The sequence below is a fragment of the Oryctolagus cuniculus genome, chromosome 6 (genome assembly GCF_964237555.1).
Source record: "Oryctolagus cuniculus chromosome 6, mOryCun1.1, whole genome shotgun sequence".
Classification (NCBI taxonomy): Eukaryota; Metazoa; Chordata; class Mammalia; order Lagomorpha; family Leporidae; genus Oryctolagus; species Oryctolagus cuniculus.
Window position 1 is genome coordinate 2,226,908 of NC_091437.1, and position 21,512 is coordinate 2,248,419.

The window sequence follows — 21,512 nt, forward strand, 5'->3', positions numbered from 1 at the left end:
AGAGGCGTGGGAGAGCGGGCTGCGCGCCTGGGGTCGAGGCCTCCCGCCGTGTGCGGACCCCAGCCCCTCTGCCCACGGGCCGTGCCTTCCGTGGGGTCCCCCGCCGTTGCCGCCAGCACGGAGCGCGCCCCGCGCCGCCGGCCGCCGCCACGCGTGGGCCGCGAGGCCGCGTTGCCGCCGTGTGCGCCTCCTGTGTGGTGCGAACTGGGCCCGCGTGGCGCCCCGGCCGTGTTGGCGCGGCTGAGGGAACGGACAGCCCGACGAGGCTGCCCAACGCGGCCCACGCCGGCCCCGCGCGCCCCAGGGCGCCTGCCTCTGCCGTGGCCAGGCCGCGCACTGGGCGCGTGCCCTGAGTGCTGCTTCCACTGTCTCCCACCCAGGGGCGGCCATTCCTGGGCACGGCGACCTCTGTCTCACCAGCACACCCACGTGTTCCATCGTCCGTTTTCTCTTGATTTCTGGGATTCTTAACCAGGATTCTGGAATCCAGGGGCCCATGAATTTGGACAGGAAATAATTTATGTCTTTTTCTAAACTAACTTCTGGCTGCAATTGAGCATTTCCTTCTATTAAGCAACACACCTCAGTAGTAGCAGGACTTAATGTGATGAATAAAAACCACACATATTTTCCTACCACACTACACTTTTGTAAAAGATCTATTTGGAAGAGCAACAGAGAGGGATATCCTCCATCTATTGGTTCACTCCCCAAATGGCCACAGTGGCCAGGACTGAAGCCAGAAGCCTGGAACTCCAGCCTGGTCTCCCATGTGGGTGGCAGGGGCCCAAGCACTTGGGCCATCCTCCACTGCTTTTCCAGGTGCACCAGCAGGGAGTTGGATCAGAAGCAGAGAAGATGGGACTCAAACCAGCACTCCATTGTGGGATGCCGGCATGGCAAGTGGTAGCATTAACCACCGCGCCACAGCTCCAGCCCCACACGTGACGGCGGTTGCAGATATTTCCCAACGTCATTTAAATTCTTCCCTAATTCAAATGAATGCTACTTTACTTTGTTATATAGTGACTTTAAAAATAGTACACATTACTATGTTACAAATTTAATATTTTTAATATTTTATGGAAGAAGGCCAGCCCTCTGCTGTGGCCAGGGAGTGCAGTGGAGGATGGCCCAAGTGCCTGGGCCCTGCACCCCATGGGAGACCAGGAAAAGCACCTGGCTCCTGGCTCCTGCCATCGGATCAGCGCGGTGCGCCGGCCGCAGCTTGCCGGCCGCGGCGGCCATTGGAGGGTGAACCAACGGCAAAGGAAGACCTTTCTCTCTGTCTCTCTCTCTCACTGTCCACTCTGCCTGTCAAAATAAATAAATAAATTAATTAAAAAAATATTTTATGGAAGAATTTTGATATAATTAGCTCCCTTTGTAATCCTGTATATTTTGTCTCACACATTTAAAAACATTACAATGGCACTTTTCCTCAGCATGATAAAAGGCATATATGAAAAGCCCAGAGCTAACACCAAATTCCATAGAGAAAACTGAACATTTTCCAAGTAATATCAGGAACAAGAATGCCTACTTTCACAAATTCTATGCAACATTCTATGAGAAATTCTAACTAAATTAGATTGGTAAGAAAAAAAGAAGTAATTGAACAGGTAAACTATTCGTAGATGACATGATCCTGCATATTTTTTTAAATGCCAAAGACCACATACATACACCAACCCTGCAAGAGCTAATAAATTAAACAAAAATGCAGAGTACAATACACAACCTTAAATTGTGTTTCTATATAGCAGCAATGAACAAGAGAAATAATTTCATTTGCAATAGCACCCCAATGAAAAATATGTAGGCATAAATTTAATCAAGTAAATGAAAAACGTGTACATTGAAATCTATAAAGCATGGCTAAAAGAAAAAGATTACCTAAATAAATGAAAAGTTAGCCTATGTTCACGGACTGGAAGAAAATATTAAAGAGTCAATACTACTCACTGTAATGTATAGAGTCAATGCAATCTTTATCAGACTTCCAATGTCTGATTTTGTTTTGCTTGTGGAAATGTATAAGCCAATCTTCTACTTCATATGGGACTGCAAACACTTGAAGGGAACAAACCTAGTTGGAAGACACATTTCCCAATTTCACAACTTGCTACAAAGCCACAACAAAAGTCATCAAAACAGGTTAGTAATGCCATAAAATAGACATGTGGGTCATGGAATAGAATTGATAGTCTGGGGAAAAAAACTTATAAATCTATGGTCAATTGATTTTGGGAAAAAGTCTTCAACAAATGGTGCTAGCATGACTAGATACTCACATACAAAAATAATGAAGTTTGACTTCTACCTCACACCATAAACACTAAAAAATGGATTAAAGGCCTAAATATAAAAAAAAACCATAAAACTGGAAGAAAGCATAAGGATAGATCTTCCTTTTTATTTGACAATGGATTCTTAGATAGGCTATCAAAAGCATGAATAAAAGAAAAAAACAGAAAAACTGTCCTTATTCAAAGTTTAAAACTTTTGTGTACTAAAGACATTATGAAGAAAGTGAAATAGATGGTCTACAGAATGGGACGGAATATTTTCGAGACACCTCAACTGAAAAATGGGCAAAGGAATTGAATAGGTATTTCTCCAGAGAAGACCTAAGAACTAACAAGCACATGAAAATGTAACCAACATTATCAGTCATTAGGAAAATGCAAATCAGAACCACAATGATATCACTAGGGTGGCTATGAAAAAGGGGAAATACGTGTGGAGAAATTAGAACCTCCTACATTGCTCATGGAAGCATAAAATGCCTTAGACACTCTGAAAAATATCTTGCCGGTTCTTCATGACTCAGCAGTGCTACCCGGATTTATATTCCCCCAAAGAACTGGAACCCCGTTCAGACGTGCACATGCGCAGTCATGTTCAAGCCAAAGCTACCCCAGAGTGGCTGAAGAGGAAGCACGGTGTGTCCGCGCTTGGAGTGGCGAGGAAAGAAGTCCCGATGCACGCCACGCGTGGAAATCACAGTATGGCCAAGGCAAATGCAGCCACGTGGAATACGTTTTTCTTTCCTTACCATATTCTCACAACAAGCAAACTACCCAGCTTCCGGCTGGCTAGAGTGTCTGTTCTAAAGATGCGTAACGCTTGCTGGTGACTTCCAGAGTCTGGCCCGAGAAAGCAGCTGCCGTTGCGCGCTATGCGGCCTGCCAGGTCAGCGCGACCAGAGGTTTGAATGTATCCTAACAGAATTCAAAGGGGGTACAGCAACTAAGGGCAGGATGAGCATGGCCTCCAGGCTGCTGGGCTTCATCCTGACTAACGAAGCACTGGGCTCTCTCAACCCGGTGCTTGGCCTCTTCCAGATCTCAGCAAGTAACGCTTTGTAGCCCTTCGCTGCGCAGACTTCCAGCTCCTTCCTCCTCGCGGTCACGGCCAGCCAGCAAGGTTCCCGGGGACGTCTGCACAGGTCTGGGCTGACCACACCCTGCCTCCGGTCTGTCCACTCAGCGGAGCCCCCATCTCCTCTGGGGTCTGACCAGCTCCTCTTCCCACACCTGTGACGCCTACAAGGCCTGCCCTTCCCTGGACTCCACCCGTCATTCCCCACCCTCTCACCCCTGCCCTGCAACGTAGGGGTGAGCAGACCCCTCCGCCGGGCAGTCTGCAACGCTGAGGTTGACGCTGTAGACATGTTTGCCCGAGTCGTGTGCGAGTGTGAGAGGGACACAGCTCCTGCCCGCTAGTGCATCCCCGTGGGCCCAGGACCGCCGTCCGGGCCTCCCACTGGGTGGCCCAGGCCCAGCGCCGGAGCCGCCACCTCAGCGGGGAGCGGGCTCCGGGCAGAGCAGCCGCCGCACTCGAACCCGGGCCCCGGGTGAGGCCCGCGTCCTCACCACGCATTTTGGTTCTCGGAAAGCTGTGTTAGCCCCAGCGCCCTCCGTGGGCGGCCGGCGGGCACCAGGGACGCCGCGTCGCACGGCCGGCCGGGGTTTCTGTGCCGTCCGCCTCCGTCAGCGGCCCCCGGGACGTCCGCACGGCGCCGACTCTCGCCCCGCGCCCGGCCCGGCCCGCGGCGCCCGCGCCTCAGCCCCGCTCCGGGCCCGCCCCGCCGGCGCCTGCGCAGTGGGGCGGCGGGCGGCCGGGCGGCGCAGGCAGCAGGCGCGGCGGGAGCGGCCCGGCTGCCGGGTGTCAGGATGGCCGAGTGGTCTAAGGCGCCAGACTCAAGGTGCGCACCTTGCCTGCGGGCGTTCTGGTCTCCGAATGGAGGCGTGGGTTCGAATCCCACTTCTGACACAACCTTTTCCTTCCCTTTTCTCGCAGACCTCGGCCCTTCCGCCGGCCGCGGGCGCTCTCTTTTGTGCGGGACCTCGGCCGCGCCGGGGGTCAGTCCTGTTCGTGCCCGCGGCGAGCGGGAGGCGCGGGGGCGGGCCGAGCCTGCGGCCCAGTCGTCACGCGCCCTCACTTAGTCTGTCACGTCAGGGCATCTGCTCTTGTCGCCTCCCTGGTGGTCTAGTGGTTAGGATTCGGCGCTCTCACCGCCGCGGCCCGGGTTCGATTCCCGGTCAGGGAAGCTTAATTTTTTTTCATTTATTATTATTAAAAAACAAGACACAGTGGCAGAGAGCCTAGGACGTTCTCTCGGGGCAGGGCAGCCATCAGCAGAGATTCCTACCGTGCGTGAACCTAAAGGAACCTCACAGGCCCCGCAAAACCTGGCCGTGGCTGCCGGAGGCGCCTGGTCCCGTAGCCGGGCGTGGACTCGGCGCCCGCTCGGGGGCTGACAGGGCCGTGGGCGCGCGGGAAGGACGCGGTGACTGTCCCCGGACAGGAGTGGGACCGGCAGGGCCCCTGCCGGGGCTCCGGCCGCTCTTCACCGCAGTCGAACTTGCCCGACTTTGCGCCGCGTGTCCTCACGGCGGCCGCCCAGCGCCAGAGCGGGGTGGCTCCTCGGCGGGAGAGCGGGGTTCCGATCCCGGCTGCTCCTCGCGGGCTGAAAGAAATCGTCTTCCCCAAGTCTTTGGTGTTCTCTCTCTCAAACTGGCCCGATGACGAAGAAGAAAGAAAAAGGAATCCTGCCAGACTTCTCCGTTTCAGTCTGAAACCTCTTCAAATTGCTCGACAGGAATCCCGCATATGTAAGCACAGAGGCACGCAGATGTCTATGTGTGATGTGATGGCCTGCAGCGGAAGGATTATGAAAATTTTTAATTTTCTTTGTTGAAATTTTATGCATATGGTGAATTTTCTACCAAAGTATATACACTGTATTAGTAGCAAAATAATATACTTCACTTGTTCACTTGTAAACTCACATTGGCTCAAATGAATCTTAGTTTTAAATGTAACTACCAGACTTTTTAATTTATGTTACATTTATTTTAATTTTTAATTAGTTTTGACAGATTCAGTGTGGTTTGTAGATACAATTCAAAGAACATAATGATATTCCCTTCCTTCCGCCTTCCCCCCTCTTCCTCCCGCCCTTTTCCTCTCCCTTTTTTTTTTAAGCTTTTGAGATAACATTTTAAAATTACATTACAGTAAAAAGGGTTAACACTTCGCCAAATAAGACAAATAAAAAGCAAAAAGACCCTAGTTTGGTGAGAATATAGACAGTGGCTATAAACAATAATTAAATGTAAAAATGACCATTTCACCCATATACAGTGAATTTTAATGATCACAGATCATTAAAACTATAGTGATGTAACATTCTTAACTGTTGAACTTCCAGACTTTCCGAAAAAAACACAGAGCAGAAAATCTTCAGAGCAGTCGGCTTAGAGAAGAGTTCTCACACAGGACACCAAGAGCGAAGTGCGTGAAAGAAACCCGCTACAGGAAAGGCAGCCACAGTGAACGCTGGCACCCCAAGGAACTTTGGTAAGAGGAGCAGACGAGCTCCAGACAGGAAAAAGAAACTTGCAAACCTCATTTGTGGCACAGGCTCACACGTAGGTATACAGAGAACTGCTGACACTCGGCAGAGACAAAGCGAACACCTGGAAGCATCCCAGGTCCCTCAGTGCTCATTGCACGGTGACTGGAAGCATCCCAGGTCCCTCAGTGCTCATTGCACGGTGACTGGACGCATCCCAGGTCCCTCAGTGCTCATTGCACGGTGACTGGACGCATCCCAGGTCCCTCAGCAGGTGAAAGGACAAACACAGACTCGGCTCACTATAGAGTACTGCCTAGCAAAGACAACAAATCAACTGCTGATGCGTGCAACTTGGGTAGACCTGGGACGCACTCAATGTGTGAGGAAGCTAGTTTCCCAAGATAGAGATGGCAGGACCCACCCGTCCCCTGGAGATGACATTACAGGGACAGAGGGGTTAGGAATGTGGGGCTAGGGATCCAAGGCAGCCTGTGAATGGAGGGGGTAGTTCTGTGTTCTGATTGTGATGGTGGTTCCAAGAAGGTACATGTGACAACACGAGACAGAGCTGTACACACACAGCACACCAATGTCATATCTCCGGTTTTATTACATATTAATTACGTAAAATGTCATTATTGGATATATATATATATATATAGTGATTATTGGAAGTGAAGGCTACACTGGGAACTTTCTGTATTCTTCTTATTTTTTTAAGGATTTTATTTATTTGAGAGATAGAATTACAGACAGTGAGAGGGAAAGACAGAGAGAAAGGTCTTCCATCTGCTGGTTCACTCCCTAAATGGTTGCAACAGTCGGAGCTGCACTGATTTGAAGCCAGGGGCCAGGAGCCAGGAGCTTCTTCCCGGTCTCCCATGTGGGTGCAGGGTCCCAAGGACTTGGGCCATCTTCTACTGCCTTCCCAGGCCATAGCAGAGAGCTGGATCGGAAGAGAAGCCGGGACTAGAACCGGTGCCCATATGGGATGCCAGCACCGCAGGCGGAGGATTAGCCTACTGCACTACAGCGTGGGCCCCCTGTACTCTCTTTGAAACCTTCAGTGATTCTATAATTATAATATTTTTTCCCCCAAATGATCTGCTGCCTAGGGGATGGCCTTGTGGTGTAGCAGATTAAGCTAACGCTTGGGAAGCCAACATCCCATATTTTTAATGGCTGGGTTTGAGTCCCAGCTATTTCACTTCCAACTCAGATTCCTGCTAATGGGACTGGAGGGCAATGAGTGATGGCTCAAGTACTTGGATTCTCGCCACCCGCGTGGGAGATCCAGGTGGAGTCCTGGCTCCTGGCTTTGTTGGCCCTGGCCTGGCAGTTGGGGGCATTTGGGGATGTTCACCAGGGCAGGGCTGGGTCTCCGTCACCAGGCTTCAGAGCTGCTCCTGAGTAGTTCTAATCCAGTGACCTCATTGTGTGCAGTGCGACCAGGTAGGGGCTGTGAGGCTGGGATGTGGGTAAGGAAGGAGACAGAGGACCACGGTGTTGGGGGGCGGGGGCTGAGGGAGTCAGCCCCTTGCACTCCTTATGAGCAGGTCCTGTGTGCTGCATCCCTGGGCCACTTCTCAGGGCTGTGTGTGGCAGGCAAGCCTGAGGGACACAGGGACGTCTCCCCCACACCCTGCGGGTCTGCCTGCTGCCTGCTGCAATACTCGTGAGTCCTCTAGGGCACTGCAGCCCACTGCATGCGGAGTCCACCTTGAGCCCGGCCTCAGGGGACTTGGGGACACAAGACAACCATCTGTTAGTCGTGACAACATTCAGGCCAGGTCACAGCCTCCTCCTGAGCGCCTAACCACATCCTCATCTGTGTGACAAGGTGGGGTTTCTAAAAATTTAAAACCTCAAGCCAAAGTAAAGCAAAGCTGTGTAGGCTGTGTCGACTGAACATTAAGGAAACCTTTGGTACCGGAGGACGTCAGATGCCGGACACCTGGCACTGGCCACGACGTCAGGCGGGAATAGGTGTTGACTGCTGATTGGCTTACTGCTTCCAGCTTGCTCACCATGCCCGCACGATAACTGCCACTAACAGAATGTGGTTTTGCCTTTGAACCCCGCGCCGCCCGCACACTGCTGCAACTCTGCTGCCTTCTCCAGGCTTGCTCTGTGGAAAGGCAGTCACCAGCTGGCTCCTAGACTCCTAACTTGATCTCAAAGTGTCGCTGTGTTTTAATCGATGCACCAGCCACACTCTGTCTGCTTGAAAGCCATCATCAGGGGCCACCCCTGTCGGCCTCTTCCTCTCTCAGGGCAGCCAGGACCAGAAGACAGAGCGGGTCGGGGACAGGTGGGGGCAGACCGAGGCCCTGGGCATTCTGAGAACTGGTTTCCTCTCAAGCACGTAGCAAATTCACTGCTGAACGTCCCCTAAAGGAATGATCACCAGTTTGAGGAACCGGAGCAGCAGCCTCACCCACACGAGCATCTGGGCCACAGCCCGAGTCAGGGCTGGGTCTGAGTCCCCTAGGGCCGGCATTTGGGACCCCTGGCAGGTGGGCCAACTCCTGGAGACTCGGGATGTGTGCTCACCCGCGAAGTAGACGGGCCCTTCAGCTTGGCTGAGTTCCTGGCTGTAGTCCACGTACCGGTAGGGGTGAAGAGGGTGATGCCGCCCATGGAGTATGGGTCCCGGCTCCAGCGCTTGACTGTGCCGTAGGGGTACAGGGCCCACAGCTCCCTCTCAGGGCATGCGTGGACGGCGGCCAGGTCGTTCAAGACCACGTCCAGGATGCGCTCGCTGTCCAAGGCCGTGAAGAAGGCTGAGTCTTCCTCCCTGGTGAAGGAGGCCAGCAGGACGTCTGAGGTGTGTGAGAAGGCGTGGCTGGGGCAGTAGATGAAGTGGGAGGGCCGGTCGGTGGTGGACATGCCGCTGGTGATGCATTCCCAGAAGCGCTGGGTGGCGCTGCTGTAGTGCGCCTGGCACAGCGAGCGCTCCTTGGCCGGGCTCAGTGGGGGCCGGAAACACAACAGCCGTGCGGCCTTGGCCGTGGTGGCCACTACCAGGAAGTCGGCCGCCAGGCGCTCCCCCGGCTGCAGTGGGTCCGGTGTCCAGAGAGTGACGTGCACTCGCCCCCCCAACGTGTCCACCTCATGCGCGGGCGAGCACAGCCGCACTGTCCCGGGCAGGAGGGTGTCTTGCAAGGCCTGGGGCAGCTGGTCGAAGCCCCCAGCGATCTCACGATACCTGGACACAGGCGGGAGGGGAGGCTAACTTTGGGCTCTTGGCAGTGTCTGCCCTGGGTCTCCAGCTCAGGGTGGTGAGTGCGTCTTTGTGGCTTCAGTTTGCATGGTTGGGAAGCAAGGGTCTGGTGGCTGGGGCCTGAGTTTCAGCACCCCTGACCCATCCTCCTGGGCTGAAAAGCAGCCACACCCCAGCATGGGCCCCCAAATCGGAGCTGGGGCCACCCTCCCTGGACTCTGGACGGTCCTCAGAGCAGGGTTTAGACAGCAGGCAGCAGCGCAGGCCCTGGCCCAGACCCATGGACTCCTGTGTTCCAGCAGCACCCCCCCACCTCCCCAATGACACGGAGGCTGGCCCTCTGGCTGCCCCCACCTCTGTCCTTGGCCGCCCCACGCCCGTGCACCCTACCGGAGGTCCTGGAGGAGGGAGATGGAAGCCTGCATGGTTTCGATGAAGGCCTTGTGGTAGCCAGAGTCTGGTTCCAGCAGGTCCTCGATCATCTGCATGGTGCCGAGGCTCAGGTCCCCACGGTGCACAGGAACTCCTGCAGCCGGGTGCAGGGAGAGGCCAGGGAGGCCTCCCAGCCAGGGCCAGTGAGGAACGGAGTCAGGGTGGGTAGCCCGAGTCTGTGTCAGTACAGCCTGCTCTGTGGGACCCCACCCCAGCCACACAGCGGGTGGCCGCATCCCCACTGGTAAGCTCTGCTGCTGAAGCTGTCCCAGGCCTCTGCAGGCCTTCACCGGTGTCGCCCCCCATGATGCCGTGAGCTCTCCCCGGATGCCGGGAGCCCTGAGCTGTTCTCCCTGGGTCCCTCTCTCCTCCTCTCTAGCCCTCCTGTCCTCACAGAGCCTGCCTTCCAGCAGGGGAGAAGCACGTGGAACTGGGACAATGGTCGTGGGAGAGGGCAGCGGCCTGCGGGCTGACGACTGACCTTGGTGGTGAAGGAGCCAGACTTCCTCAGAATGTGCTCACAGCTGCTGGTCTTCAGCTCCTCCGCCACCTGCGCACACCGGAGAGTCTGCTGCAGCCCACCCCACCCCCCCGCCCAGTCCCTGGCTGTGTGTGTGTGTGTGTGTGTGTGTGTGTTCAGGGCTTGCTCCGTGTGGACCCTGGGGTCCAGGATTGTGTCCTGAAACTGACTGGTGAGTCCAGACACTCTGGTCTTGTACCTGTCGTGGGGTATGCGGAGGGAGGGCCCCAGGCTCACTGGCCCGCGGGCTCCCAAAGGTGGAAGCCCGCGTTGCCACAGTGGGTGGGCCTGGGCCCCCTGAGCTGTTCAGTGAGGCTGGACAGGATCTGACCTCCTTGGCAGGACACCAGGGCAGGGCCTCCCCTGAGAACTCGTGTCCCACGGAGGACAAAGGCACTGGTCATGCTGGGTGACCCTCACCCAGACAGCCAAGGGTGGGTGGGCCTTTCAGGCTGGGCCGGCAGGGTTTCCCCGTGTGCCCAGGCTCGGTCACACACTCACACCCAGTCTCGGCTTCGGCCTGGGCCTGCCTTCTGCACCTCTGGCCGAGCGTGGGGTCAGGTGCTCACGGCGACTGCTGGGCATGGCGCCTCCTGAGCAGGGGGCTGCGGCTGGGGCCCACCATCCTTCCCCTCCCCCTCCCGAGGGGGTGGGAGAGACGCTTGCGGAGGCTCACCAGAGGTGGCCCCACGGCGGCAGCGGCCCTCGTGGGCTCACCTTCCACAGAGACTGCAGGAAGAGCTGCTCAGCCGTCTTGCCCTTTTCTGCTCTGACCGGGTAGCCCAGCGGCCCGGGGTCGGCCTGCACGTGCCCCAGGCGCTGCCTGGAGGGGCAGCCCTAGCTTCCGGACGAGCCCGAGGGCCAGCCTGCGGGAAGAGGAGTCGCCCACCTGCCCTGCTCCCGGGGCACTGCTCCTGCCTCCACGGACTCACCCGGCCACCCAGCCTCCACGCACAGAGTCCCAGGGGCCCTGGCAAGTGGCGGCACAGCCAGCAGGGGGCCAGGCATCCTTGCTGTGGTGTCACCATGCCATGATGGTCCCCCACACTGGCTAGCGCTGTCTCACTGTGCTGGGACCTGTGACCTCCAGGCCATCAGGTGCAGCCATTCCAGCCCCAGAGATGATGGGGGCTCACGGGGTGCATCCTCTGTAGGCCACCCCATCCTTCCCGAGTCCCTGGGCTGCACCCTGTGAGCCCACTCCGCCCTCTGGGATGGCCCCAGCCCTGTCCTGGCCCCGCCCACGCCAGCCACATCCCCACACCCCACACCCCAGTTCCCACGTCTGCCCCACTACTGGGTCCCACCACCTGCTCTCCCAGCCCTCCCCCTGGGTCTGTACCCTGCTCTCCAGCTCTGTCCTCTGCCGAGTTCCCCACCCTCTGCTCAGAGGGACAATCCTGAGCCCGGCCGTGCACCTGGTGGCCAGCTTCCTGCAGGGTCTTGGCCACGGTGAGCCCGGCTATGCCAGCCCCAATCACGACAATCCTCTTCCTCTCAGCCATCTTCCCCAGCCCGTCTCGGGCCAGCTGCACCAGTTCTTCATACTGGGGGTCCTCAAAGCACTTGACAAGCTTGAAGTCCTGGGTAGCCAAACTCAGCACGGACAGGAGGGCAAGGACCAGCCAGCCTGGGTAGGTGACAGTGCAGACAGCAGTCAACCCCACACAGAGGAGTGGCTTTGTCACCAGGCCTGTGATGCGGGGTCCCAGCTCTCCCATTTCTTTCCTGCCCTACCAGAGGGTGCCTCCATCAAGGGGCTTTCCACAGACTGCCGCTGGCCAGTGATGCTCCCTCGGGGACTAACGCCCCTGCTGCACACCTGCCAACAGCTAGCCTGGAGGCCAGGCCCTCAGCCCAGGAGGACCGGTGGGGGGCTGCTTGCCACACTGACAGAATGTCTGTCAGACTGAGAAGACCCTAAAGCATGGCAGCGTGGAGGGACGCTGTCCACTAAGGCACACAGCCTCCGAGACATGTGTACAGCTCGGACCAGCCCCAGTGCAGCCCCTGACTCCCACAGAACTCAGGCCCAGGAAGCATGCGTTGGCCCCAAGTGCCTCACAGCACTTGCTGTTTGCCAAGCAAAGTCAACGCCAAACCCATAGCCCTCATTCTCTTTCCTACCCAGCTAACCGACCACCAGTCCCTGACTCTGGGGTCAGGGTGAGTCTGCCCACCACCCTGGCCAGCCCCAGGCTCCTCGGTGGACACCTGGGGTCAGGTTTGGTTGATGAATAACTGAGTGAGGAGTAGATCTGGAAAGTGTCCATCGTACATCTTCAACTTGCTCCTTCTCAAATGCACCTGTTTGTTACTGCTTTGGGAGGCAGGGTCACCCCAGACCAGGGGCAGGGCAGTGGGGGTGAGAGAGGAAGATGGAGCCAGGGCTGGGGTTCCCTCTGGATACTCACAGAAGGTCAGCATGGTTCTCAGGCCCCAGGGGGGCAGCGGGTTGCAGGTCTTGCTGGGGTGCTGTGGTCTGCCTGAGAGATGGACAGGGTCAGGGGAGGAGTTCTGACCCTCCCACCTGGAAACTTCCCCGCTGCCACCCCTTCAATTACCCTTGACACGGGGTGGGCCGCGAGGCAGCCCTGGGCAGGGAGGCCTGGGCCCTGGGGAAGCCACGCTCCACTGTGCTGCTCTCCAACTGCCTGCTGCCCACCTGGCTGCCCCATCTGCCTTGGGTGGCTTTGGCCCAGCCAGTGTCCTTGGCCGGAGTCCTGAAGCCCATCTGAGCCTCCTGGGCGAGGGCTCCCAGCCCCTCCTTGGTGGAGGTTTCCTCCCACCAGCTTTGTAGCTGCAAGGTCACTGCCTGTCCCCTTGGTCTCCTACGCCCAGACTCCTTGCTTCAAACCCGTGCCAGAGGTCCATGCCTGTGCTGCCACAGCACTGTCCTCACAGGACCCCGTCTCTCTCCACCCCGTGCTAGGAGAGCCCCTTGGGGAGTCACCACCAGCCGCCCCCCGACCCAGGCCCCTGCTCCTGCCCAAGACCCCGAGCTTGGCCTCGGCGAGACATCTGCTTCAGGGGCTCAGCCCGGCGCCTCCTGTGTACCCCGGGCTCACACGTCTTTCCTGCAGCAGAGACTCTGATGCCCAACTGTGGGGCAGGGCTGGCCCTCGGCCTGGCCGGAAACCGCAGCGGGTGAAGGGGGAAACTCCATGCTGCGAGCTCCCGCCCCGGGCACCAAGCCCCTCACTCTGCACGGGGGAACCCGGGACTTGGTGTGTGCGTCCGTCGGAGTCTCACAGAGCATCGACCCCCAAGGGCTGTGCCCCCAGGGGCTTGCTCAGCACCTCCCGATCTCTGAGTGCCCGGCCTGTCCCCCGAGATCCCCAGGCCCCACGTTGGGCAGGGGAAACCAAATGGTGCCTGCTGGACCGGCTCTGCTTATGGGGGCGAAAGTGACCGCAGGGTGGTGGTTCTTGTCCAGGATGCCAGGCAATGCTGGGCACGTTCTCTGTCTTCACCCTGGACTGACCACACATGTGTGTCATTGGTTAAAGTGTCTACACTGCACGGCACACACCCCACACCTCTCAAAACTCAGGTCAGACTCTAAAGCATAAATACGTGCCCATGCGCTAACACTAACATTGCATTTTCCAGGTTAAAAAAGGTGGGGGATGGGGTGGGAAGAGGACAACAGAGGAGAGGCAGGAGCCGAAATCACTGTAGGAGCTGTCCCCTGGGGGAAGCCGCAGGACTGGGCACAGCATGGGCTGGGCGGGCGGTGGGGACACCTGGGAGGCCTGCTCGTGCTCTGCCTGTGCCTTACTCGGGATCCCGGGAGCCCTGGCCTGGAATGTGCAGTTCTGATAAAACATCCGCAAATTCCAACAGAAGAAAAGCCCAACAAAGACTTTTTTTTTTTTTTTTTTAATATCCCTATCCCTTCCCAGGAGGCCCCTCGGTGCTGCCAGGGCCCAGGACGTGGGCGGCTCGGATCCTGCGCTCACCCTCACCTGCAGCCTGGGGGCAGGTCTTCTTTCCCGCTTGTGAGGAAGCCAAGGCTGCCAGGAGCGTGGACCTGCTGACAGCCCCACTCCTGTGGAAGGGGCGGGCCGGACCTGAGACCTCGCCAAACCTGGCCTCTGGGAGAACGCTCAGGACAAGAGAAAACAAAACTGACATCTGACTCAGCCACTGAGTGGAATTAGCAGCACAGGTGTGCTCACAGGTGTGCACCTGATGCCCAGAGGAGCCCAGGGAGCTCCAGGCCTGGGATGCGGGCACCCCCTCAGAAGGTGGGGATGGCCTCCAGGTGCATCCTGAGCACAGGGCGCTGCCCCTGTGGGCCCGGTGGCCACTCTCCCAGCCGCTTGTGCCCGGGGGCTGGTGAGGTCTGCTGGGGGCCTGGCCAGCACAGCTTCCTGTCCCTCCATCTACCCAGAGCCAGGAGAGGGGTCCCCAAGGGAGGCCTGGGTTGGGAGAGTCTTCTGCTAGCCCTCTGATGGGAGGGGCAAAGTTTGGGCCCATGGTGGGCACCCCATGGCAGCCCAGGCACGGGGTCTGGTCGGGAGGGCAGCCAAGTCCAGGAGCTAGCAGGAGCAGAATGCTGGGCCGGCAGGGGTAGGCCCAGTCCGTGTCCTGCCTGATGGCACTCTGGAGCCCGTGCCTGCCCCAGGCCCTTGCCACCGCTCTGTTTTGTTCTTGTCAGCCGACCTAGGGTACGTGAGTCACCCTAGAGCCCAGTCTGCTCTCGATCATGTCCCTGAGCCATACCCCCGCCCCACCTGCCGACTCTGTTGACCTGTGCATGGCAAAGGCACAGTGGGGACAGTGTAGGCCGTGGGGGACAGCATGAGGGCGGAAGCCCTGGCTGCACCTCCTCTGTCCCTGCCATGCACCCCACTTCCACTGTAACCATGCACAGAACCCCAGGGAGCAGTGGAGGGGTGTTGCCTATCGGGCAAGAGAAGGGAGACAGAACAGGGGCCCAGGAGAACACAGAGCACACAGCACAGCCCCCTGCCCCAGACACACACTCGGCTCCCTCCTCCAAAACATCCCAGAACATCCCACCCTGTGAGAAGGAGAAGGCACAGGAGGCAGAGGCGGGGACAGGGAGGGGCTCAGACGGTGGCCTCTCACTGAAACCAGCAGCCCAGGAAGCTGTGTTAGGGGAGGGTCCCCGTCCTGCGCTGGGGCCCGGGGAGGCAAGTGTACCTCCTTTTGGAGTGGCCAGCCTGTGAGAGGGCCTTGCCAGTTCTGCTGTGCCCACCCCACAGGGCCGCGCCTTGGCAGCAGGTGAGGGGCCACATAACTGGGAGCCTGCCCAGGACCCGCAGCACCCGTGCCCACAAGGCCAGGGCTGCAGCCAGTCGTCAGCCTCTGGGAGTGTGGGTGGAGGTCAGAGACCCCTGCAAGGATGTGTGTGTCACCTTCTTCTCTCACGAGCCCGTGGCTTTGGCCTCCCTGCAGCTGGGCTTCCCAGCCTCTCTGTCCCCTTATATACGGGCCCTGCCGGGGAGCTTGGGGAGGAGAAGGGAAGAGGGTGGGATTTTCAGGTGTCTGTCAATGCCAGCTGGGGCTCATGACTCTGCCTGACAACCAGGAAGGCATCCTGGAGTGACGCAAGAGGCGCATGGTGCAAGAGTGTGCCGACCAGTGGCTGGCCAGGTGGGGACGAGGCCTCAGTTTCCACCTCCCTCGCTGTCTCTGCGATCCAGCGCCTGTGCTGTCTCCCAGCTTCCTACAGAGGGTGGGACCCCAGCCCTGGCGTGGACTCACCCAGCCTCACCCAGGCTTGCCTGGCCTTCGCTCCCAAGAGCTGCACCTGGACAGGTTCCAGAGAGAGCAGCGGTAGGCTGGTGGGGAGCACTGTAGGGGTCTGCCACGGCGGGGTGGGGGGCAGCTGGCTCCTGGGCCCCACTGGGCTCCAGGCTGTCCTCCTCTCTGCCCTGGGGCCCTCTGCATGCCTGGACACAGTGCTGTCTCCACTCTGCCTCGGGCACTTCTTGGCTCTGAGCCTTGTTAAAGACAAAAGTTATTTGTGCCACTTTTGGGGACCATTAAGACAGACTTAATACAATGTGGCTTTTTTTTTAAAGATGTACAATATTTATGTGAAAGTTAGAGTGACAGAGAGAGGAGAGAGAGATGGAAAAAGAGAGAGAGGAGAGAGAAAGAGAGATTGATCTTCCAGCTGCTGGTTCAGTCCCAGATGGCTACAGCAGCCAGGGCAGGGCCTGGACCAGGCTGAAGCCAGGAGTCCGGGACTCCATCCTGGCCCCCCACGTGGGCGGCAGGGGCCTAAGTACTGGGCCTTCAGCTGCCTTACCAGGAATGTTAGCAGGGAGCTGCATTGGAGGTGCAGTACCAGGACTCCAACCGGTGCGCCAATATGGAACACCATGTTGCAGGCCGTGGCTTAACCCGCTGCGCCACACTGCTTGTCCTGGCACAATGGGTCTTTCAAAACAAGTTTTATCGTGTCTTTGTGGCTTACAACATGATGTTACAGATGCATGCAGATAATGAAATGGCTTCTGTAGCGAAGCCGATTAAGATAACTTTGTCACTGCCTTTGTTGTGACAAAAGGAACTAAAATCTGCTACTTAACAGAAATCCCTGGTACAGTCCCATTTGATTAACTTTAGCCCTTGTTTGTACATTGGTTCTCTACACTGGTTCCTCCTGCCTGTCTGCTGTTTTATATCCTTCGACCTGCATCTCCCCATTCTCTCCACTCTCCGCCCTGGTAACCACTGTTCCATTCTCTCTCTGTATAGTTGAGATTTAGAAAAGACAGAACCCAAGCAGGATCGTGCACTATCCTTATGTCTGGCTTATTTCACTCAATAGAGTGGCCTCCAAGTCCATCTATGCTGTTGCAAATAACAGCATCTGCTTTCCATTAAAAAAAGACTTATTTATTTATTTGAAAGTGAGAGAGAGATCTTCCATCTGTTGATTCACTCCCCAGATGGCCACAACAGCCAAGGCTGGGCCAGGCAGGAGCCAGGAGCTTCATCTGGGTCTCCCATATGGGTGCTGGCTGCTCTACTTTTGATCCAGCTCCCTGCTGTGGCCCAGGAAGGCAGCAGAAGACAGTCCAAGTGTTTGGGCCCCTGCACCCGGTGTTGCAGACCTAGAAGAGGCTCCTGGCTGCAGATCGGCTCAGCTCTGGCCATTGCGACCATTTGCGGAGTGAAACAGTGGAGGGAAGACCTCTCTCTCCCCTTTCTCTGCCTCTGCCTCTCTGTACCTCTGCCTTTCAAATAAATAAATAAATCCTACAAAAAAGTGCTGTGAGAGCGTAGGAATCTCTCTTGCCTTTGGCCACTGCCCCACATGCTGGGTCACACAGGAGTTCCACTTTAGGAACCTCCACACTGTTTCCCAAAGTGGTGCGTCCGTTTGCTGCCCGGCAGCCGTGTGTGAGGCACCCTTGTCTCCACGCTGTCACCGTCTTTCTGGTGACAGCCATGATGTGAGGCGCTTGATGCAGCGGTTGTCACCTGTGTTTCCCTGACGAGTCCGATCCTGAGCTCTTTTTCACACACCTTCTAGTTGATAAATGTCTTCTTTAGAGAAGTCTCTTCAAAGTCTGTGTCCACTTCTTAGTCAGGTTATTTGTTTTTCTGCGATTGAGTTACAAGGATTTCCGTGTAAGTTTTGGGTATTAACCCCGGATCAGATGTGTGGTTTGCACACAGTTTTCCTAGTGTGTGGATTGCCTTTCCATTGTGCCGAGTGCTTCTTCTGCTGTGCAGACTTTCCAGTTTCGTGTGGTATGATTTATTTACTTATTCTAAAAAGATTATTTATTACTGTTTCTTCATTTGAGAGAGAGATGGACAGGGCTCCCCTCTGCTAACTCAGTCCTCGCAAGCGTGCAGTGGCTTGAGCTGGGGTGGGGCTAGAGCCAGGATCTGGGCGCTTCATTCGTCTGCAATGTGCGTGGCAGGAACCAAGCTACCTGAGCTCTGCCTCCCGGAGTCTGCATTGGTGGGAATCTGGAGTCAGGAGCCAGACTTGGGTCAAAGCCAAGGACTCCCGTGCATGACGTGGGCTTCTTGACCACCAGGCCAAGCACCTGCCCCCTCTTTCAGTGACTTTTGCGTTTGCAGCCTAGGATTTGCTGTGATGGCCAAAAACGATTGACAAGGCCAATGTGAAGATTCCCCTGCTGTTGTCTTCTAGGAGTTTTATGGTTTCAGCTGTTAGGTTTTGAGCTGACTTTAGCATATGGTGTAAGATTGAAGAATTAAAATTGCAGGCCTAAACCTCCTTCCCCAAAGCTGAAACCCCGTGGGGCAGGGGTTGTATAGTTTCGGTTCCTTATCTTTACAGCTGCACCTGTGTGAGGATGAGGGACCGAAGCTGTGTAACCCTTGCCTCACCCATCATTCCCGCCAGATGTCCCTTGAACTCCCCACGCGTGCTAATGAGTTTCCCGTGGTGTGGGTTGATTTGCTAATGAGTTTCCCGCGGTGTGAGATGATTTGCTAAATGGTACCATAATGTGTGCAATGTCTCTGAAAACCCTATAAAAACCCTGACCCTTGACTTCTCGGGGCTGCTCTGTTCCTGCGTGTTCAGAGAGCCCCAGCATGCTGGTTTGATAAACCCCTTGCTGATTGCATGAGAGTGTCTCTTGGAGTCGTTCCTTGTGTGGCGGATGTTTCTCGACCCTAACAAGATAAGGGTCCAAAGTAATACTTTTTACATGGAAATGTGGTTTTCCCAGCGCTATTTATTGAAGAGATTGTTCCTTCCTCATGTGTGCCCTACATTTGGTTTCTGTAACAGGAGGGGGAGATTGGGCCCCACTCCAAATACAACAGGGACAGAGATTCATGCTGCATTGCAGGGTGGGGGTCAGAGCACAGAAAACTACCTGGAGGAGGCATCAGGGCTAAAGGAGAGTCAGCAAGATTCTTGCTGAAGGCAGGCCCGGGTGACGCAGAGGATGGGAGATCTGACCAGATTTGGTGGGTGGGGGACTCCTGCTGAACCAACCTGACAGGGTTCTTGCAAAAAGTGGACCGAAGCGGCCAAGGACAGAGCCCAAGGTCAGACTTCAGCTTGGTGGAAGGAGAGAGCCTTTGTCAGCACCCCAGTCTGCTCTCCTGGAACAGTGGAGGTCCGTGTGTCGCTGTGGAGGACACTTGCTGGGTGCGAGCACTCAGGTGTCCATGAGAAGGAAGACACAGAGGACAGCGGCTTGAAGCACCTCACCTGGAGGGGCGAGGGCAGCGGGTTGGCAATACAGTCCCTGGTTTGCAGTTTGAACGTCTCCAGGGGCAGCGCTGGGGGGCCGTGCCGCAGCAGACGTGTCCATAGGGCGTCCGCCATGCTCACTCGCTTGCAGTCGACGCCAGCCCACCCAGCATCAGCCCGCAGGGTGTGGGAAAGGGAGGTGTTAGTTCTCAGTGACTCCGTGTCAGGGGGCGGGAGGAAAGTGGGGAACGTTGGTTTGGAGCCTGAAGCTGAGGAAGCTGGGGACCGAGAACCTGCAGGCAGGGCTGTGGTCTCCCCACTGACACGGACCACGTCTGGACAGTCCTCCACTGCTGAGCAAAGGCGACCAAGTGAAGTTATTCTTGTCAATGTAAGTCTTGTCTCATTGTGCTCAGCCCGCTCATTTATACAAGCGCAGCACCATTGTTCATGGGCCACAAGGCCTTTGGAAGTTTGCTTTTCTGGAACTTTCCATAAGGAATCTCCAACTTCGGGTTTGTTAAAGCCTCTTGAGGCCAGGAAGCCGAGTCCAGAAATCAGCAGTACGTTTCACGTGGGACACTTCAGAGGAGGTGAACCCCGCGCTTCTCAGGTACCCAGGGGTCCTGAGGTGTGTGGGCCCGGCCTGTCGTCCCGGGAGTCCTGAAGCCAGGTCCAGGTGGCCTTGGTGAAGCGTCTCTTGGTGACAGTGCTCAGACAGCGTTCTCTCTGGTGTGTCTGCGAGCTCTCTCCAGAGACCCACGTCAGAGTTGGAGTGGTTGGCCTGGTGGGTGGATGCGTGGGTGCCAGCTGGGCCCTCCAGGCTGTCTTGGCTTCCCCAGTCCCCAGCTGCCGCCTCTCTCTGCACACGGAGGGGACTCCAGGACCCATGATGCTCAGAAGCCAGGCTGTGCTGGGATACCAGAGGGCTCTGTGCACAGGGAGGCAGGCAGTAGGGTCAGGACTGTGGGGTGCCAGGACCCGGGAGGAGCCTTCGATGTCCTGCACCACCTGACAGCAGCAGGAGCCCCAGTGAGGAAGCAGCTCGCCCAAGTGGGGAGCCCTGGAGCTGGGCTTTGGAGGCTGGCCCTGGGCACCCGCTCCCCAGGAGTCCTGTGCACCTCGTCCAGGCCCCCTGGTCTCCAGTGCCTTCCTTTCAAGTGCATTCAACCTGGGTGCCTGGAGGGGGGAAGAGGGAGCCCTGGCAGAGGGGCTGGAGCTGGCCCTCTGGACTCTGTGTTCCTGAGTGTGTGGCTTGCCTGAGTGTGTAGCTTGTTGGCACTGTCTAGCTGGCCTGGGGAGGGCGCACCCTACCGCTCCCTGTTCTCGCAGCCGCTGGCCCCCAGGTCTGTTCTCTGCCTCTGGGACATGGCCACGCTGAGTGCTGTGTGCGCGAGGAGTGACTCGGCCTTGACTTGTGTCGGTGTGCGTCAGTGAACGCAGGGTCCTCCAGGCTGCGTCACCCTGCGTGGCGGGCACAGAGCACATCCGCGTTCTGCTGGGCACTAGTGAGCCAGCAAATCACTGACCCCAGAGCTGAGGACCAGCGAGTCGGGGGGCACAAGAGGTACAGCTGCCCCCAGGGACAGGCACAGCACGAGCTGACGCTGTGATTCTGTGCGTGGTGATGGTGCAAGGGGGACGAGGTTCAGCCTGTGGGACTCCGTCCCCTGAGCAGGTCCTGAGCCTCTGTGGGGGGGGGGGGGGTGAGGCTGCACACCCTGGACCCCAGGTCCAGTGAGGGCAGGAGCATCAGGGAGGCAGCAGGAGCCGTGTTCACACTCAAGACAGGGCCTGGGGTAGCAGGACCCGCACTGCCTCCACTCTGTCTCCCTGGGATCCTCAGAGGGCGTGGCCCAGGCTGTCGACCTTTCTGGAGACAGGGTCTGTGAGAGTGGAGGGCTGGGGCCCCCTGCCCAGACAGATGCTGGGAGGGAAGTACGGGGGAGGAGGCAGTGAGCTGCTGACTCACGGGCCTCCTGGGCTGTTCGAGAGATAACTGCCGCCTCCTCATGGCAGCCGGCCAGTCTAGCCGGGCTGCTTTGCCCAGTCTAGCCGGGCTGCCTTGCCCAGTCTAGCCGGGATGCCTTGCCCAGTCTAGCCGGGATGCCTTGCCCAGTCTAGCCGGGCTGCCTTGCCCTGGAGCGGCTTGAAGGGCTGGTTATCGCAGGGCACCTGGAAGTCTCGGGGCTCCAGGTTGCTGGGCTGGAGACTTCCCTGGGTTCCCCCCACCCCTCTGCACTCCCCTCATTAAGTGCTAGGATGACTGAGCCACTTCTCAACACAGTGCCAGGCCATC

At 57.3% G+C, this 21,512-nt stretch overlaps 1 protein-coding gene, 1 long non-coding RNA gene and 1 other non-coding gene across 3 annotated transcripts; 1 reads left to right on the plus strand and 2 right to left on the minus strand.

The window, feature by feature from the left end:
- Positions 1-1,383: 1,383 nt before the first annotated feature.
- LOC103346383 (uncharacterized) lies at positions 1,384-4,445 on the minus strand. Its single transcript, XR_011389627.1, has 2 exons — positions 3,059-4,445; positions 1,384-2,089 (listed from the first exon to the last, which is right to left on the minus strand). It is a non-coding gene; the product is annotated as an uncharacterized lncRNA (long non-coding RNA).
- TRNAL-CAA (transfer RNA leucine (anticodon CAA)) lies at positions 4,173-4,278 on the plus strand. The gene is made up of 2 exons: positions 4,173-4,210; positions 4,233-4,278. It is a non-coding gene; the product is annotated as a tRNA-Leu (tRNA).
- Positions 4,446-4,600: 155 nt separating the features above from the next.
- LOC100355677 (L-amino-acid oxidase) lies at positions 4,601-11,994 on the minus strand. The gene is given in 8 exon segments (XM_070075738.1): positions 4,601-5,163; positions 5,916-8,485; positions 8,488-9,074; positions 9,480-9,612; positions 9,999-10,071; positions 10,759-10,864; positions 10,974-11,011; positions 11,349-11,994. Coding segments are annotated over 7 exon segments (1,596 nt in total). The 5' UTR covers positions 11,763-11,994; the 3' UTR covers positions 4,601-5,163; positions 5,916-8,240.
- Between the last annotated feature and the right edge of the window lie 9,518 nt (positions 11,995-21,512).